Source organism: Hemicordylus capensis, chromosome 2 (assembly GCF_027244095.1).
Source record: "Hemicordylus capensis ecotype Gifberg chromosome 2, rHemCap1.1.pri, whole genome shotgun sequence".
Classification (NCBI taxonomy): domain Eukaryota; kingdom Metazoa; phylum Chordata; class Lepidosauria; order Squamata; family Cordylidae; genus Hemicordylus; species Hemicordylus capensis.
Window position 1 is genome coordinate 81766944 of NC_069658.1, and position 16572 is coordinate 81783515.

At 43.4% G+C, this 16572-nt stretch overlaps 1 protein-coding gene across 8 annotated transcripts in view; it reads left to right on the forward strand.

The window, feature by feature from the left end:
* Positions 1–16572, forward strand: part of SNCAIP (synuclein alpha interacting protein) — a 143275-nt gene that overhangs the window by 70064 nt on the left and 56639 nt on the right. For 7 of the 8 annotated variants that reach the window (XR_008317413.1, XR_008317414.1, XM_053301391.1 and 4 more), the window contains one exon: positions 9303–9407. Coding sequence is in view for 5 of the 8 variants with exons in the window: in XM_053301391.1 (XP_053157366.1) it covers positions 9351–9407 (57 nt within the window). In the remaining 3 variants the exon portion in view is untranslated. Of the gene's footprint in view, positions 1–9302; positions 9408–13363; positions 13396–16572 lie in introns of those variants that run through there. The other variant, XM_053301396.1, reaches the window with a different exon arrangement.

A 16572-nucleotide genomic window follows, 5' to 3' on the forward strand; every position in this document is an offset into this window, starting at 1 on the left:
ACTGGGTGGTATAGAAATCAAATAAATCATCATCATCATCATCATCATTATCATGTCCAGCAACAACAAATCTCTAGCATATGTTACATAATGTATGTTTTGTACATATTTTGTACAGCATTAAGACTTCAGTTTAAGGATACATCAAGCCATGCATGTTTCATTCTACTGTAGAATGTTCAGAATATGTTATGTGACTTTTCCTGAAGTCCTGCATGAATAACTATATATTTTATGCTGTCCTGTTTCCCAAGCAATGAATTACTTTGTATTCAATTGATTATTTTTGTTTTATACAGAGAATAAGATTTTATCACAAATGTGGTTAAAATAATAGTACATAAATAATTAATAAACTAATAAAGAATGTCAGCCTTCTTTTAAGATTAGTATTGCACCTCGCATGCTATCAGTTACAGTGACATTTTCATCAGTGTGGCAGTATCTTGTCCCATATACTTGTGATCGACTTATGGTTAAAGCAGGAGACTCAAAATTGGAAGACCCAGCTTCAAATCCCTGCAGACAATGAGCTCGTGGGGTGATATTAAGCTTGTCATCATCTCTCAGTTTAACCAGTGACCTTCACTGTTTTTCAATTAGGGGCCATTTGGGCAAAATACTTTCAGTGTGAGAGCCATTTCCCACTGCCAGGCAGGAGGGGGATTTCAAAAGAAACAGAGTACCATCTTAGAAAGTATGGACAGACTACTGGGAAATGTAGTCCTTCCTAGCACTTTCCCCATAGGGCTCTCTATAGGGAAAGCGCTGGGAACAACTTCACTTCCTGAGTTAAAAAAAAGGAAGATGAATACTTTTGTATGCAATACAATGTTTTCAACAGAAAGATTATGTTTGGGATTATTTCTCACAGATGTGGGGTTGGTCACTAGGGTTTACATATGGGGGGAAACAAATCTTAATGTCTAGTTGAAAACAGGGACACCCTTTAAGAAGGACAATGAGAGAACCGCATTTTAGGCTTACATGTGATTACTCCTCCAGTGTTCCTGTATGTGTGGTTAATATGGGGTATGAAAAAGTGACCATTACAAATGCTCTTAAGAGGCATTCTTTTTGGTAATTTGATAAATTAAAGATCAAATTACAAAAAATAATGCATCTTAAGAGCATTTGTAATGGTCACTTTTACAAATGGCTCTTTTTAAAGAGCCAGTATGGTGTTGTGGTTAGAATAGGGATCTCAGAATGGTTCAAACTTCCCTTCAGTTATGAAGCTCACTGGGTGACACTGGGTCAGTCATGATCTCTCAACTTAACATACCCTACAGGGTTGTTCTGAGTATTAAAAGGAAGTGGGATGAATTTGTACTCTGCTCTGAGCAACTTGGAAGAAGGGTGGGATTTTAAAAAGACCTTTGAGTCTTGTTTAGAATCATGGTCCCCAACACACAAACACACCAAAATCTATTTGTCCCCTCTGTTGAAACCCCAAATGCTTCTCAGGGTGAAAATCTCATTATTTCACTTCAAATAAGCATTGCTTAATCACTGAAAAACCTCAGTGCAGTTTTACCTATAAAATATTCATCATGCTCTTTTCCTTCTGTCAGATGCCCAAAGAAGCTCCTTGGTGAATCACAGAAGCTCTTCTCATGATCTCTGAGAAGAGCTTCTGTCAGGTCTGTGGAGAAAGTGGGCTTAGCCCACTCTCTCTGCAGAAGATCCTGCCCAGAGCCCTGGGCAGCCGGATTGGCCGCCCACACGATTGCCGGCTCTAGCATGGAGCTGGCAGGGGAGGCGGGGATTGGGGGCTGGTTGGCCCCTGGACGTTCCAGGATGCCCTGCGCGAGTGTGTGGGGCATCCTGGAGAGACCACCAAGGCCAGGAGGCTGTTTGCAGCCTCCCGGTCAGGGGTCTACTCATGTGACACCACGCACCTCGGCGACACACGAGCAACAAAATGAGGTTAACTGAGCGCTAGCTCCACTAACCTCATTTAAGGGGAGAGTGTTTTAGGTGGCCTAGCCACCTTGGGAGCACCAGGCTCACCCATGGGTCCATTGATTGTGGGAATAGCCTCACAGACTTCTACATTTTGCTCAACATTAGAGGTGTTTAAGCTGGCTTGTCTGGAGGGGTTCGAGGTCAAACTGGACCAGCCTCAGTTAGTCTGAGTTCAAACTGAATCAGGCCCAGTTGTGGTAATGCATATAGCCTCTGCACATGTGTGGAGACCATTTTAGTTACTTCCATGCCTGCGCAGAGGCTCGAACCAGTCCTGAACTGGCCTGGGCTACTCAGGGGGAGGCCAGTGGGGATCGGGTGGGGAGCTGCCACCACTAGCTGTAACACTTTTAAGGTACTTTTCTACTCCCCTCCTTCCTGCTCTACTTCTTCTTCTCCCCCCTTTACTGTTCCGGTAGAGTTCCGAGCCTTTTCAAACCGGCTCAGTTCGAACTTGTATCAGGCCGAGTTTGACAGTTTATGGGACCAGGCCACGTCAGCTCGAATCCAGTTCAGATTCAAGGTGAACCTGCTTTGCTGATTTTGTGCACTTCCCTTCTCACCATGATGTGTTGCTACCTTCTGATAAGTGTATTGAGCCCCAGACTCCTCCCAATTTTGAAATTGCAAAAAGAGATTCACCACACCTCCCCAACGTCTGTCTGAGGCCCAAAGAATTTTCTCCCAGTCATTGGAATACATGCTAGGTGGAAGAAAACTATGAGTTTTTTGGCTGCTGGTGTTCAAGGTGCTTCTACCAAAAACAGTAGCCAAACAGGAAAACGCTCTGCCTCTCCCATCTAGCTCCAAGCTGGAGGTTAGAGGGAGAACTGATGGCTTGCTTTGGGCACTGCAATTGCAAAAAGTATCTTGCAGTCACAGCTGGCAAACAGACAAGCTTTCATCTCTCCTTTTCAGCTTAGAACTACTGGGAGGTGGTGAAAGGCTTCCTTGGGCTGCTGTGAATAGCCTGTGAAGAATGAAGAATTCTGTCTGTGAAAAATGCCTTGCCAACACAGTGGATGAATGAAAGGACAAGCCTACAGCTCCCTTTCCAGCTCTCTGTTCAAGCCAAAGAGGCCCCCTTTTCAGCCCCCTTTCAGGCTAAAAGGAGGTCTAAGAACAATTCCACCACCACCCTGCTGCAGCTTGGAGCAGGCAATTGTTCCTGACCTTGCTCTGTGTTTTTGAGATGCTGCATGAGATCAATAAGAAGACTCTGTTCTTCAGAGAGGCACCTTCTAACCACAATTTTTGGTTGGCTCCCGCCAGAATTTGTTGGCCCCTAGTAGTTTCTCATGAGTTACTTTCAGGAACCTCTGGTAGAGATCCAATATGATACAAGATACCAACAATCAGATTTCCCAGCATATTTGTCTTTACTTCAGAGCACTGAAAATGGCAGCTAATTTGACCTGGCATAAGGCTCTTTGGAGAGGCTTTTAATCTGTTTATCTAGCCAGTTTCTGCAGTTTAAGTTGCCACAGAGATTGTCATACTGTCACCCATATTTTAGCTGCCAAAAGGACCAATAGCAACCTCTGGAAGGAAGATCCAATATCTTAATTTAATTAAAACCTTATTTCCCCAATGTCACTTCCCTATTCAATTTGGCAGCCTCCATGACCTCTCTCTTTCGGTAAAGAAAAAGACATTGGACCGGATCTCATGATCAGTGAGACCCAGTTTAGGGCGCTGAGCGGGCAGGGAGCCCTGGGCGGCCGGATCGGCCGCCCACACAATGGCCAGCTCCGAGACGGAGCCGGCGGGGGCTGGGGAGCTTGGGGGCTGCGTGGCCCCCAGAAGCCCCAGTATGACCTGTGCAAGCGTGCAGGGCATACTGGGGAGACCCCCGAGCCAGAAAGCTGCTTTTAAGTCTCCCGGCCGGGGGTCTACTCACAAGTAGACACAGTGCGGCTACTCACGAGCAGATAGCCTGGATTTGTGGAGCGCTCACTCGGCAAACCCGGGCTAAGGGGTGGGCTACAGGAGCGGGTTAGCCGCTTCAGAACCACCGGACTCGGCTATGAGCACGGTGGTTCTTGCGATCACAAAAATCGGGCTAGGATTTTCCTAGCCCGATTTTTGTGATTGTAAGAATAGCCCCATTGAGAGACTTGGTCATGAACCTCCTGCATCACATAAGGGTTGCTTTTTACTCACTCCGCTGACTCCTCTTTCCTTGTTTCTCAGTCCTCAAGAAGTGGTTTATGTCATCAAGGTTCATGGCATTTAGAATCTGCTAAATCTACATTTATCCTAAATTTGCTTGTATTGCAATTAGACAAATAACTAGAGTTTAAAACAAAAAGTTACCCATGCTCATAGCCTTCCTTTCCCATTGTGACCTGTGATTGTTTAACTTTTGAACATGTTTCCTGTTGCTATGTAACTGTAAATGATAAACAATTGCAGGACAAAACCCCTCTTAAGATGATTATGCTCATGCCAAGAAACTTTGTGTACATTTTGAAGATTAATAGTAACTCTTTCAGAATTGTTTGTGGAAATTTATACTTTCTGAAAGCCATTCATGGAACCAGTTCTCACAGCCACCGGCTGGAAAACCTGTGTGGTGGAAGAGTAAACACATGGGGCATTTCCAGATGGCAGTAAGTTGCAAGATGTTAACAGCTTTTGTGCAAGTTCCCCTGCAAACTGAGCAAAGAGGCTCCTTTTTAATGTGGTGTTTATCTTATTTAGCAGGGGGAGAGTAACTGGCCCTATCCACCCACAGCACAGTACCTCCAGTGACTGTTGCTAGTGTCTGTCTATCTTATGGTTTCTTTATAGACTGTGAGCCCTTTGGGGACAGGGGTCCATCTTATTTATTCATTCATTCATTCATTTACTTATTATGTTTCTTTGTAAACTAATTTGGAAACCTTTGTTGAAAAGCGGTATATAAATATTTGTTGTTCCAAGCATGATCTACTCCCCATACCCACACTGCAACCTTCCACACTACTTCCATACTACTTACTTATGATCTTATCCTCTCTATACAGTACACACCAAGCAGGAACCTTATGCAATTTTCATCGCTCTACCTGCTGGCCAACTCTTGCATTCTGAGAAGAACCCACCCTTCTTCACTCCTACTTTTGTAGTGTCTTTTTGGAATGCAAGAACTGGCCAGCAGGTGGAACTGTGAAAATTTCACAAGGTTCCTGCTCAGCATGTGCTAGTTGGTAGCATGGAGGTTTGCAGCAGCATGTGAACAGGGAGTAAGATCATGCTTCTAATCTGTGTGAAAACTTTGAACATCCAACAGTTTATTGCCATCTGAAAATGCCCATAGAGCATGATGTGGGATAGACACATGTGTGATGCACTAAAGTGTTTTTTCCTTCTCAAAAAAGGGATGGAAGGATTGCCAGGATACATACCTATGTATGCTTGTATGTGTGTGAACTGTCCCTTATTCCCCATCACTTTCATAAACTTGCAGTAGACTTCTCCATCAATTTTAACATCTGTTTTAAACCGGCTTTGAAAAAAGCTGTTAGCTGATCACAATTTGAGTGGTAAGGCTTACTAGGACGTTTTCAGAATGTAGCCTATTGAGTTTCAGACTGCTGAAAAAGGAAAAATAGAACTGGCCATGTAACTCAGTTCACTTGCATTTGATGTAAATATATAACCCCCTGCTAACTGAGCCAAGAGGCACCTTTAAAGTGGTAATTCTCTTCTAGTTAGCAGAAGGGAGCCACTGTCCCTATCCAGCCCCAGCACAGCATCTCTCTAGTGGTTGTTGCTGGTGTTTACCTTCTGTTTCTTTTGGATTGTGAGCCCTTTAAGGACAGTGATCCTTCTTATTTATTTCTATTGGATTTTTTTCGATGTAAGCTGCTTTGGGAATTTTTGATGAAAAGTGTTATATAAATATTCGAGGTCATATTCATATTGCTAATATGAATATAATGCTAATAGAGAAGGGAAGAAGAGGTCACAAGATTTGTAAAAAAGCAGTGTCCCTCCCTCTCCCAGGCTGAAAAAAAGTCTGAGAACAGCCAAAAAACCTCCAAAGAGAAACAGGTGTGAACAACAAACAGTGAGGTCATTCACACAGTCAAAAATTATGTTCTACCTAGATTTGGGAGCTCTGTGTGCTCCCAATTTTCAGTTGTATGGAAGCAAGGTAGGAGCAAAACCTGAGAAGCTTTTGCTGCTACCTTGTTTCCACACAATCATTTTTACCCAGGTTTTCCTCTTACCTTGCTTCCACACAATTGAAAATTGGGAGCATACAGAGCTCCCAAACCCGGGTAGAACAGTTTTTGATTTTGTGAGTGATCTTGGTGTGTCTCTTCACAAGACTAGCCAACATATAGCCATAGTCACAGCCTTTTAAAAAAGGAATGTTGCACAATGAGGTGTCTTCACTTCATTGTCTTCTGAGTCTTCCTCCCTCCCATTATGAAAACTCTGTAAAAATAATCGTCAAGCCTTTTGCAAGCATGCACCATGAAGTTCCAGTGATGTTTGTAATACAAGTCTTGTACATGCACATTGTATAGTATATTTGTTTGCACGTGTGCTGATTACTGCTTGGTACAAGTAAGGGCACCTTCCTTGGCTCTCTTAGGCCATTCTTTATTACCTTTTCTATGACCAGGCAGCAGAAACATACAGAACAAAACCCACACAGGCCTATGGCATTTTGCTGCCTGAAGTACGAAATGGTGCCCAATTCTCTTCCCTTCTTTCTCCTTTCTCTTTTCCCCCTTTAAAATCACACCCTCAGTTCCTTAATTCCTTTCAGATCTCTCCCAATTTCCTCTTGTTTCTGTTGAAAAGGGGAAAGGAAAAGCTCTGTGGCACATTTTGCAGTGGCTCTTGTTGCTTTCCTCCATCTGCAGACCATCCAGAGGGGGTGCTGGCCCTAAACAAGACAGCATTAGGAATATAAAATGACACTCTTATACTCCAGTACAAAAGCTCCCCAAATGTAACAGTCTAGCTCATTCCAGCTCACAGCAAAGCCTTGTTATGTACTCTAGATTATAAGGATTGTCAACTCCTGACCCATTGAATTTAAGAACCTAATTAGCAACAGTCTGTTATTAATATTTATATGCTGTCTTGATTACAATGAGCACAATTTAGCCAGAGTTAATCACTTTTAAATCCCACTGATTTCAGTGGGAGAGTTAAGCAGATGCTTACTTCTCCTTCAGTGAAATCAGTGGTGTTGAAATCTGCTTAAATTTGGCTGGACCATGCACTGAATAGCCATAATAGAACAGAAGAGGGCAGTGCTGCAGAGTCCTGTTTCTCTATGGCTTCATCCCACCTGAGCTGCATAATGCCAAGATAACCATGATATAATCTATGCATGCTACTCCTGCTTTGTAGGGAGGAATTTTGTAGGTGAGCTGCTGAAATACTGTTTGGGAGTGGGGCTAGGGCAGGACACTTAAACAGGCTGGGAGAAGGGCTTATAGGAAAAGGGCTGCTCTGGAGTGCCTAACAACTCCCCTGGCAACCATGTGGATGGTGAGGGCATGAGATGATCCCACCCATGATCCTGCTCTTCCTTCATAGAGCCCAGAGGGGTGTTCATGGTTATGTTTATCCTCACAACAACTTTGTGAGGCGGGGCGGAGCCACCATTGAGTGGATGGGTTCAAACAACCCAGCCACGAGCCATGGAAGGGCTGTGTGAGCCCTCCAGGGTTCATTCCCAGCCAGCATTGGCTGGCTGGGTGCATATTTCCCTTCCACTCCCTCGCTTGAGGTTGAGGAAGGGAAATAAATACACCCAGCCAGCAAACGCTGGGCGGGAATGAGCTCATGAGGGTTCCCATGAGCCCTCTGGAGACCAAGCCATGCCCCTTTTGTGCCCCTCCAGTGAGGGAGATAAAGGGAAATTTTGAAGCAAGTATCTTTTCCCCAAGATGTTCTTCTCTGACTTGGAATATAAAATGAGATTCTGCACATGGGCAGTCACGGTGAAAATAGATGAAATATGGAGGGTTTGAAAACTCACCCAGAAAACTGAGGTGCTTTTTGACAATAGCAAATATGAAATAAAAACTAAAAATAGTGGCTGACATCCTGACTACATTACTCAACAGAAGTCCTATTGAAATTAAATAGTCCTTTAGAGTAATCCTGAGGAGTACTGTTGATAATCACATTAAGTGGCACAGCAGGGAAATGCTTGACTAACAGGCAGAAGGTTGCCAGTTCGAATCCCCACTGCTATGATACAGGAAGATGCTGAAAGGCATCATCTCATACTGCGCGGAAGGAGGCAATGGTAAACTCCTCCTGTATTCTACTGAAGAAAACCACAGGGCTCCATGGGCACCAGGAGTCAAAATCGACTGGACGGCACACTTTACTTACTGTAAGACCAGGTCTCTTCTCACATAAAGGGGGGTGGGTGGGTATGGGAGTGACAGGGCTGGGCCTCGTCTTGTTGTGTGGCCCTGCCTGTCTTGTGCAACGCCTCAGTAGGAGGGGATGATAGTACCCCCTCTCTTGGAGGAACCTGGAAAGAAAGGATGCCTGGTGGGGGATTTACCGAAGAAAACCACAGGGCTCTGTGGGTGCCAGGAGTCAAAATCGACTTTTACTGTTGATAACCTAGTCTGGATGTCAGCCACTGGTTCAATCTAGCTCTGCTGTTTAAGTCAGATCTCCTGCTTTGCAAGTATGAAGTTCCAATCCATCATCCCTCTCTTATTCTTGGATTGTTTGTTTGGGGTTTTGTTATTTTTTATTTTAAAATTGCATGTGTATGCATGTGGGGGTGATGCATTTTTACATGTCCACTACAACTAGTGTTGGACACTCCAATTTTCAGGGCACAATATAGACGAACATTACAAGCCCAGAGATAACTCTCTGGAGACAGATGAGCTTTTTCTGAATATTTCCTTTTTTTTTTTCAAATTCAATTTTTTTTAATTTTAACAATAGTAATATTATCATTCATTACAAATACGTACAAAAAAGGTGGACTTCCAGCTCACATTTCTTCGTGAATCATCAACTATAAAATTTACCCTTGCTATAATAATAATTCAAAACATAAATTCAAACCTTTACAAACATAATTAATCTAACCAACCTGCGATTTTTACTAAATTTCAAACCCTGCTGTCAAGTCCATAGTAGGAAAGTAATTCTTTAGATACAACAAGAATGGTTTCCAATCTTCTTTAAAACATTCCAAGCTTTTTCTGAATATTTCCTGATAATGCTTCCTGGAAAAGCATGTAAATATCTAGCTGATTCTGAATTGTTTTGAGAGGAGTTCACCATCACTACTTTTTAGTGTACAATGTTAATGTTTCTCTTTTTCTCTCTTTCCTTTTAAATAGAACTTTATTATATGTGACTAAGTCAATGAAGATGTGCATAGCAGAATAATGGAAGTCCCTGAATATCTTGATTTGGATGAAATAGATTTTAGTGATGATATATCTGTAAGTATGACTGTTCTCTTTTTACTTCTCTGCTTAGTGAAAGGTATTATTTTTGTTATTGTTGTTTTGCTGCACATACCAGCTGTTCCCACAAATGAGTGAGAAACAGAGCCACTGGCACCAGCCACTCTCTGAGTCACTGAGCCTGTGCAGAGTTGTTCCAATCCCATTGTAAACAGGCAGCCCCCTTAAGGCAGGGCTGTTCTTGCTGGCATGGGGCAGTGTGGCTGCCTCAGCTCTGTGATATCAGGTGAGGTGGCCAGCATGGAGTTGGAACTGAGTGCTAACAGGTAACCACTGCCTGACAAAGACAGGCCAGCTGTGGGCAGGCAGATGGGTGGGAGACAGCAGTCCATAGAGGGAAGCAATGGCAGGCAGGCCATCCTCAAAACTTTCCTCAACAGAGCTGCCTCCAACCTTGCTATGCTCCTGGAGCAAACTTGGCTCATGTGTGGCATAATCAAGGAAGGCATTTTCAGAGTGAATTGCATGTTTACCATGGCAGAAGAGAAGTCATGCTGGATATGAACAATTATGTTTTCATACATTAAAAACAGCCTTTTGGTTGTGCCCAGAAGTCAGTAGGACAGATGTAAAGCCTACAGATGTGAAGTGCTGATGTTGTATGTAGCCAGATAGCTCCTTCTTTGCACCATCTGCACTACTACTACTGCAGTAGCAGCAGCCATCATTCTTCAAGAACAGTCTAAGATACAGTTTATTGGAGCAGTTTAGCTTTAACATTATAACCCACTTCATCAGATCCAGTGCTGAAACAGTGGTAGTCCTCCTGACTCTAGGTAGAATTTGCTCCTGGCTCTCCTACAGCTGAGAAGCCCAGTGCTGTAAGGCTTAAGAACAGATTGTGGATAACTACCATGTGACATCTCAGTGATGTCTTGCCAATATTCAAATAATTTCATGTCTGGATTAGAGTTCACTTAATACAACAGGAGACACAGCTGTAGTACTGACGACTGCCTAGAATGACAACTGCCCTGAAACAGAAAAGGCAGTGGGCCACAAGCCATGTAGTGGCCCATGGGCAATTTCTACACCACCCACTCTTCTGTGGACATTTAAAACAAAATCAGTGTAGTAGCGCAAGAGCACTGTTCTGCAAATGATTGGAAATTGTGCACAGTTTTTCTCTACTGCCTGGGTAATATCCAGGGAGCTCATTGCATCCAGCTATGCACTGGCCAATCCTGAGAACTCACCAACAATGCACACACTGAATATACAAGGATCCAAAGACATTCCTACAGCACAGCTGCCACCAATTCTAAGAACCTGCCATTAACAACAAGAGGTCGATTCTAGATAATATGCCCTTGTTGTGAACCTGCTTAAGGAATCTGGCTGGCCACTATCAGGAAATAGAATGAGTTGGACAGATCAGTTATCTGACTTAATGTGGAAATGCCTATGTTTTTATATCTATAATTTCCAAATGGGGAAAAACTAAGGGATAAAACTGAATTGCAACCTGAATAAACAACACTGCTGTATATCCTGCTGTTACATTTCTCTATTTTATGTCCCCCTTATTTCAAACCAGCTCCAGGAATCCACAAAGGTTAACTGTTCTGAAAGTATATTGTAGCTCCCTAAGGGAGGTGGTGGTTCAGTATCCATTTAAGCCAGCAGTATGCCTGAAGAATCTAAATACAGTAAAATGTTATCATTCTATGGTGCATACTTTGCAATTCTTACAAGAACTAATGATGCAGCTTATTTCTGTGTGCCTAATGAGATCTTGACTATAGGTTATTTTATTTTATGAATACCAATAAAAGCTCCTAACCAAATATGTGTTAAATGCCCAATTAGTGAGGGAATTAGACATATGATTGCTGAATTTATATTTTTACTCTGGTCTTTACAGATATTGTTCACCTATTAAAGTTTCAGCAGCTTTACTCAAAGCTTTTTGCTCTTGAAATGGATCTTAATCTGTGATTGTCTTTGGTAGATTTTTAATGAATGTGGGGAAGGGGGAATAAAGGGAGAGACAGCAAATACATTAGACAGTGATCCAATCTCAGAAGCATAATTTATTCAGTGTAACTTTGCTTTTATCACTGTGGGGTATTAGACGTGTCCCAGAACCTATTTCTAGACCCCATTTTATAGCAGTATTAAACAAAGAAGAGGTTACCTCTTCTTGCCTTTCCCAGTGTGCCTCAATTACGAGCTTAACTGTCAGTTCAAGAAACGGCTACCACAAATTCCCTGTGTTAATAATGAGTGCTGTAAAATGTGGATGACCAGTTTGAATTAAAGGAATTGCTCAGCTCATAGAAAAAGTATTATCCTTAATTTTCAACTATCACTGTCAAGGGCAAGATTAATTTGTAATTAATTCAGTCATGCTTTGGTCTTTCATAGTTGCAAATTTTGGATCTTTTAAAATAAAGGCTTCAAAAACAAATTTCAAATAGAAATTTGTCTAGAGGAAATTGAGGAGAATATGAAAGGGCAAATGGAAATGTGCCAGGGTTTTAATCATGGGGAGCACTCTCACACATTCAATACCTGTAGTCTGCAGACAAGCACTGAACATGGAGATACCTCATGGGGTGTGGCCAGGAAGCATAGTGGTGTGGGGGTGTGACTAGTCAAGCTTTCTTCTGTTCATACTCTCCTTGTACCGGTTCACTACAGAAATTTTATTTCTGAGTGAGATTATAGGTTTTTATTATTTCATTTAAAAGGTGCTCTCTCTAATGTAACATCATTGTCATTGTCAGAGTCCTATGAATAAATGAAAGCTAGTTCTTACCTGGCTTCACTGCGTGTTCTTCATTTTCTGGAACTAAACCAACTTGTTCTAATATACTTGGTTATTGTGCTGTTTGAAAGCCCCAAATTCAGATTTACAGAGAAGTAACAACACTGGGGCCTAAAGTGACACCCACATTGTGGCACCCACCCCTGGACATTCCAATGACTTTTGCAAAATCTCTCCTGCTATCATTTGCTCATTTGTCCTCTGGTATCACACTTTGGCTCCTCTGCCACAGTTTTCTGCTGTACTGTAGTTTTGTCCTGCCTAGGATATTTGGACTGTAAGAGCACAATCCAGCCAAAACCCAATTCCAGTAAAAATGAATCATGCACAGTGCTCTCCCATTGAAATATTTTTATTTTCAAATGGCTATTTTTGATGAGATTGTACCAAATTTGTTCCAGGTGATTTATTTCAGCACCTAGCACACTGTTGTCACTAGTAACTTGAAAAAGGAAAACTATAACCTAACATTGCTCATGTTAGCTGGGCAAAGGGGCACCACTTTTAGATGGCTCTCTTTATATTTAGCAGGAAGAGAGCAACTATCCCTACTCAGTCCCACACGCATTCTTCCCAGTAGCTGTTGATGTGTCACCTTTGTGTTGCTTTAGGACAAGGAGCTATCTTACATTCCTTTTGCTGTTTTTGATGGAAAGCAGTGTATAAATCCTATAGAATAAAATAAAATACTGAGGTCATTCACACAATCAAAAACTGTGGTCTACCTTGCTTTGGGAGCTGTGTGTGCTTCCCATTTTTGGTTGTGTGGAAGCAAGGTAAGAGGAAAACCTGGGTAGAAGTGAATGTGTGGAAGCAAGGTAGAAGCAAAAGCTACCCAGGTTTTCCTCCTACCTTGCTTCCACACAACTGAAAACTTGGAGCACACACAAAAGATCCCAAACCCAGGTAGACAACAGTTTTTGATTTTGTGAATAGCCTCAATAAATTCCTGCCTTCTGTGCTGACCCTTCTTTTGCTCTGTGTTTCTTCCATGGTTAGGCGCCAAGCTCTGCCAAAGTGTCCAGTTACATGAGGGGTATAATGTCTCCATAATATGAAAAAGATACAGTAAAGTCTCATTTGAAACTGAACTGCAAGGCAGATCAGTAGCCATTCTCCATGGAGCAGAATAAGAGCCAAAGAAGGGGAAAAAGTAGTTGCAAAGTGAAGAGTTGTTAGTAGCCTGGAAAAGAAGTGAGTAATGCTCTTTCTTGGCAGCTTAATAGTTTCTCAGCTGAAATCCTGTTCATTGTATTGACAGAAATGGCAGAAATTCTAAGTGTTCATATTTTGTTTGGGGACAGGCATTGAGCAGGAGGAAATCTGTTAATGCAATCAAACACACACCATTAAAAGTGCAATCAAGTTTATAGTATGTTTAATAGATTCTTTGTAGGGAGCTGAATACATTTTAATGCTGTTAAAATCGAATGGTTTGTCATTCCAAGAGAAAGGAAATAATAGAGAAAAACTTTGCCTAACAAAATACATTGCAGTAGAATATAAAAAGCCTATTCCTAATTGAATTGCCAGTTGTGTAATAGTTTAACCTGCATGCACCACCTGACTTCAAGAAGATTGTAGAATATCCCTTCTCTTTCTGTTGCAATCAGAAATGCACTGGGGTTTTTTTTGTTTGTTTTGTTTTACATTTATATCCCGCTCTTCCTCCAAGGAGCCCAGAGCGGTGTACATAGTTAAGTTTCTCCTCACAACAACCCTGTGGGGTAGGTTAGGCTGAGAGATGTGTGACTGGCCCAGAGTCATCCAGCAAGTATCATGGCTGAATGGGGATTTGAACTCAGGTCTCCCCAGTCCTAGTCCAACACTCTAAGCACAACACCAAACTGATTACTATGTTTATACCACAAACAACATATACATTTTTGTCATATATTCCCTGCATCCTCATTTATTAAACTCCATAGGTAGCAGCAACATACTTAATTTCAAAAGGTTCTGATCTTTTGTGATGCAAGAGGACTGATCCACACAGTTCCAGTTTTTGCCAGCCTTACATGTCAAGTGACTGATGCCAGTGGTAATCCCCACTCTCTCTCTAGCTCCAAAGTTTTGAGACTGTGGGTTGTTTGTATTACCATGGTGCGCAGAGCAGCACTTTGGCCCCACAGGGCCAGACCAGAAAGCCGATTATACTCCTTTCCTGCTTTGGAGCGAAAGGGAGGCAGCGCAGGCAAGCTTCCATTGCCCCTGCTTGGTCACCTCAACTTTTCAACAAAGAGCAAAGCCAAGCACTTTCCTCTCCTGATCCAAAAGAGCAAAAGAAGGAAGAGTGTGTGTGTGGGGGGGGTGTCCTCAGCCATGCTTGGTGAAGGCACTGTGTGCCTTAGCCAAAGTTAGCCAAACTGCCAAGCTCAACGCAAGCCCTTCTCCTCAACTCAAATTGGCTTGGCTCAAACATAATCTGAGTTATTTCCCCAAAAGTCATGACAGCTCAGGGTTTTTTTCTGTGCTGATCCAAATTTGGATTAAGTCTGTGCGCCCAAAGAGTTCCAATACTCCTTCCCATCCACCAATACTCCCAGTCCCCTTCCCTTGTCTCCCATTCCATTCCATCCTTTTGCTGGCATTGTGATAGTAAGTGGAAGGAAGATTCTCTCTGCAGTAAAAGTTAGCATGTTACTGTGCAGCATAATTGGTGGAATTGAATGGCTGAAGTAGTTGGAGGATTGATGGGAACTGGTGGGTGGGAGAGGGACACGGCTGGGAGGAAATTATTATTTGAGTCAGATTGAAATCCAAGCCAAAGAGAAATTCAGGAGCCTCAGTGCTTGAGGCAATTCTCACGATCGCCAAAAAGCGGGCTAAAGGAGCCTAGCCCGCTTTGGCGATCATGTGCTGCCAAGGGAGCTGTGCGGCTCCCGGCAGCAAACTGCCAAAACTACCCCTCCCCTTAGCCGAGGTTAACGGAGCAAGTGCTCTGTTAACCTCGGCGTTCTGCTCGTCCACCGTGCGTGGCGACACACGAGTAGACCCCTGACCGGGATGCTCTCCAGGATGCCCTGCACACTTGCACAGGGCATCCTGGAACTTCCAGGGGCCACGCGGCCCCCGATCCCCGCAGCCCTCGCCAGCTCCATAACAGAGCCAGCAGTCATGTGGGCGGCTGATTTGGCCACCCAGGGCTGCAGGCTTACTCGTCTGCAGGGAGAGCAGGCTAAGCCAGCTCTCTCTGCCTAACCCCATACAAGATCTCCTTGTCTTGTATTTGAGGAGAGCATTGTGAGTCCTCAGGGCTGTATTTCTGAGCTTAGAAATGGAGTTTTGGCAACATCAGTAAATCCAACATTATATCAAATGCTCTACACCAGGGCTGCTCAACTTCGGCCCTCCTGCAGATGTTGGCTTACAACTCCCATAATCCCTGGCTATTAGCCACTGTGGCTAGGGATTATAGGAGTTGTAGTCCAAAAACAGCTGGTGGGCCTAAGTTGAGCAAGCCTGCTCTACACCATGGGCATAACCCTACCTAAAAGACAATTCCACTTACAGTATGCACTAGGAGGATCCACAATTTCTGAGAAGTCTTCCTTCTAGCTTGCTGCTTTCCATGCAATATTTCACACCGTTCCTAAGAGTTTCCAAGCCTCAAGAATAACTGGGGTGGGGGGGGTGCTAGGGGGTCAACAATTGCCCTTGCTAACTGGGCAAGGAGGCACCTTTCAAAATGGTAAATCTCTTTATGTCTAGAAAAGGAAGAGTAACTGGCCCAATCCAACCCTAGCACAGCATCTCTTCAGTGGCTGTTGCTGATGTCTACCTTCTGATTCTTTTTACAGTGTGAACCCTTTGGGAACCATCTTCTCCTTATTATTCATTTTACTATGTAAACCTCTTTGAGGACCTTTTTGTTGAAAAGGGAAATATAAATAGTAGTAGTAGCAGCAGTAGCAGCAGCAGCAGCAGCAGCAGCAACAGTGATGGGTGGGGGGCAAAAAGCCTATTCCGCAGGTAGTACACTGTTTACAGTTCTTGGGAATCAAGCTATTATCTTTAAAATACTGAGGTCATTCTCATGACCAGACCTACCTGGGTAGGGCAGCACCAGCCTGGGTAGAGTTGGTTGTGAGAACCACCAGGATTGGTCCTAATCCCAGCGCTCCTCTGCTGGGTAGACTTGGTTTTGTACCCAGGCTATAAGTGAGGTAGGAGGGCACACATGCATCCTCCTACTCACCTCCCAGTCATGTGGAAGCTCAGTCTGCCAGCAGCCTAAGCTTCCACAGAGCCAGTGGAAGGAGCGCCCAGGAGTGTGGTGCATTGTGAGATGTCAGAGGACTCATCTGGGTCTCCCCCCCCCCTCCCACCGCTACTCTGGTATCACTCATATGCTCATGATGTGTGGGTGTG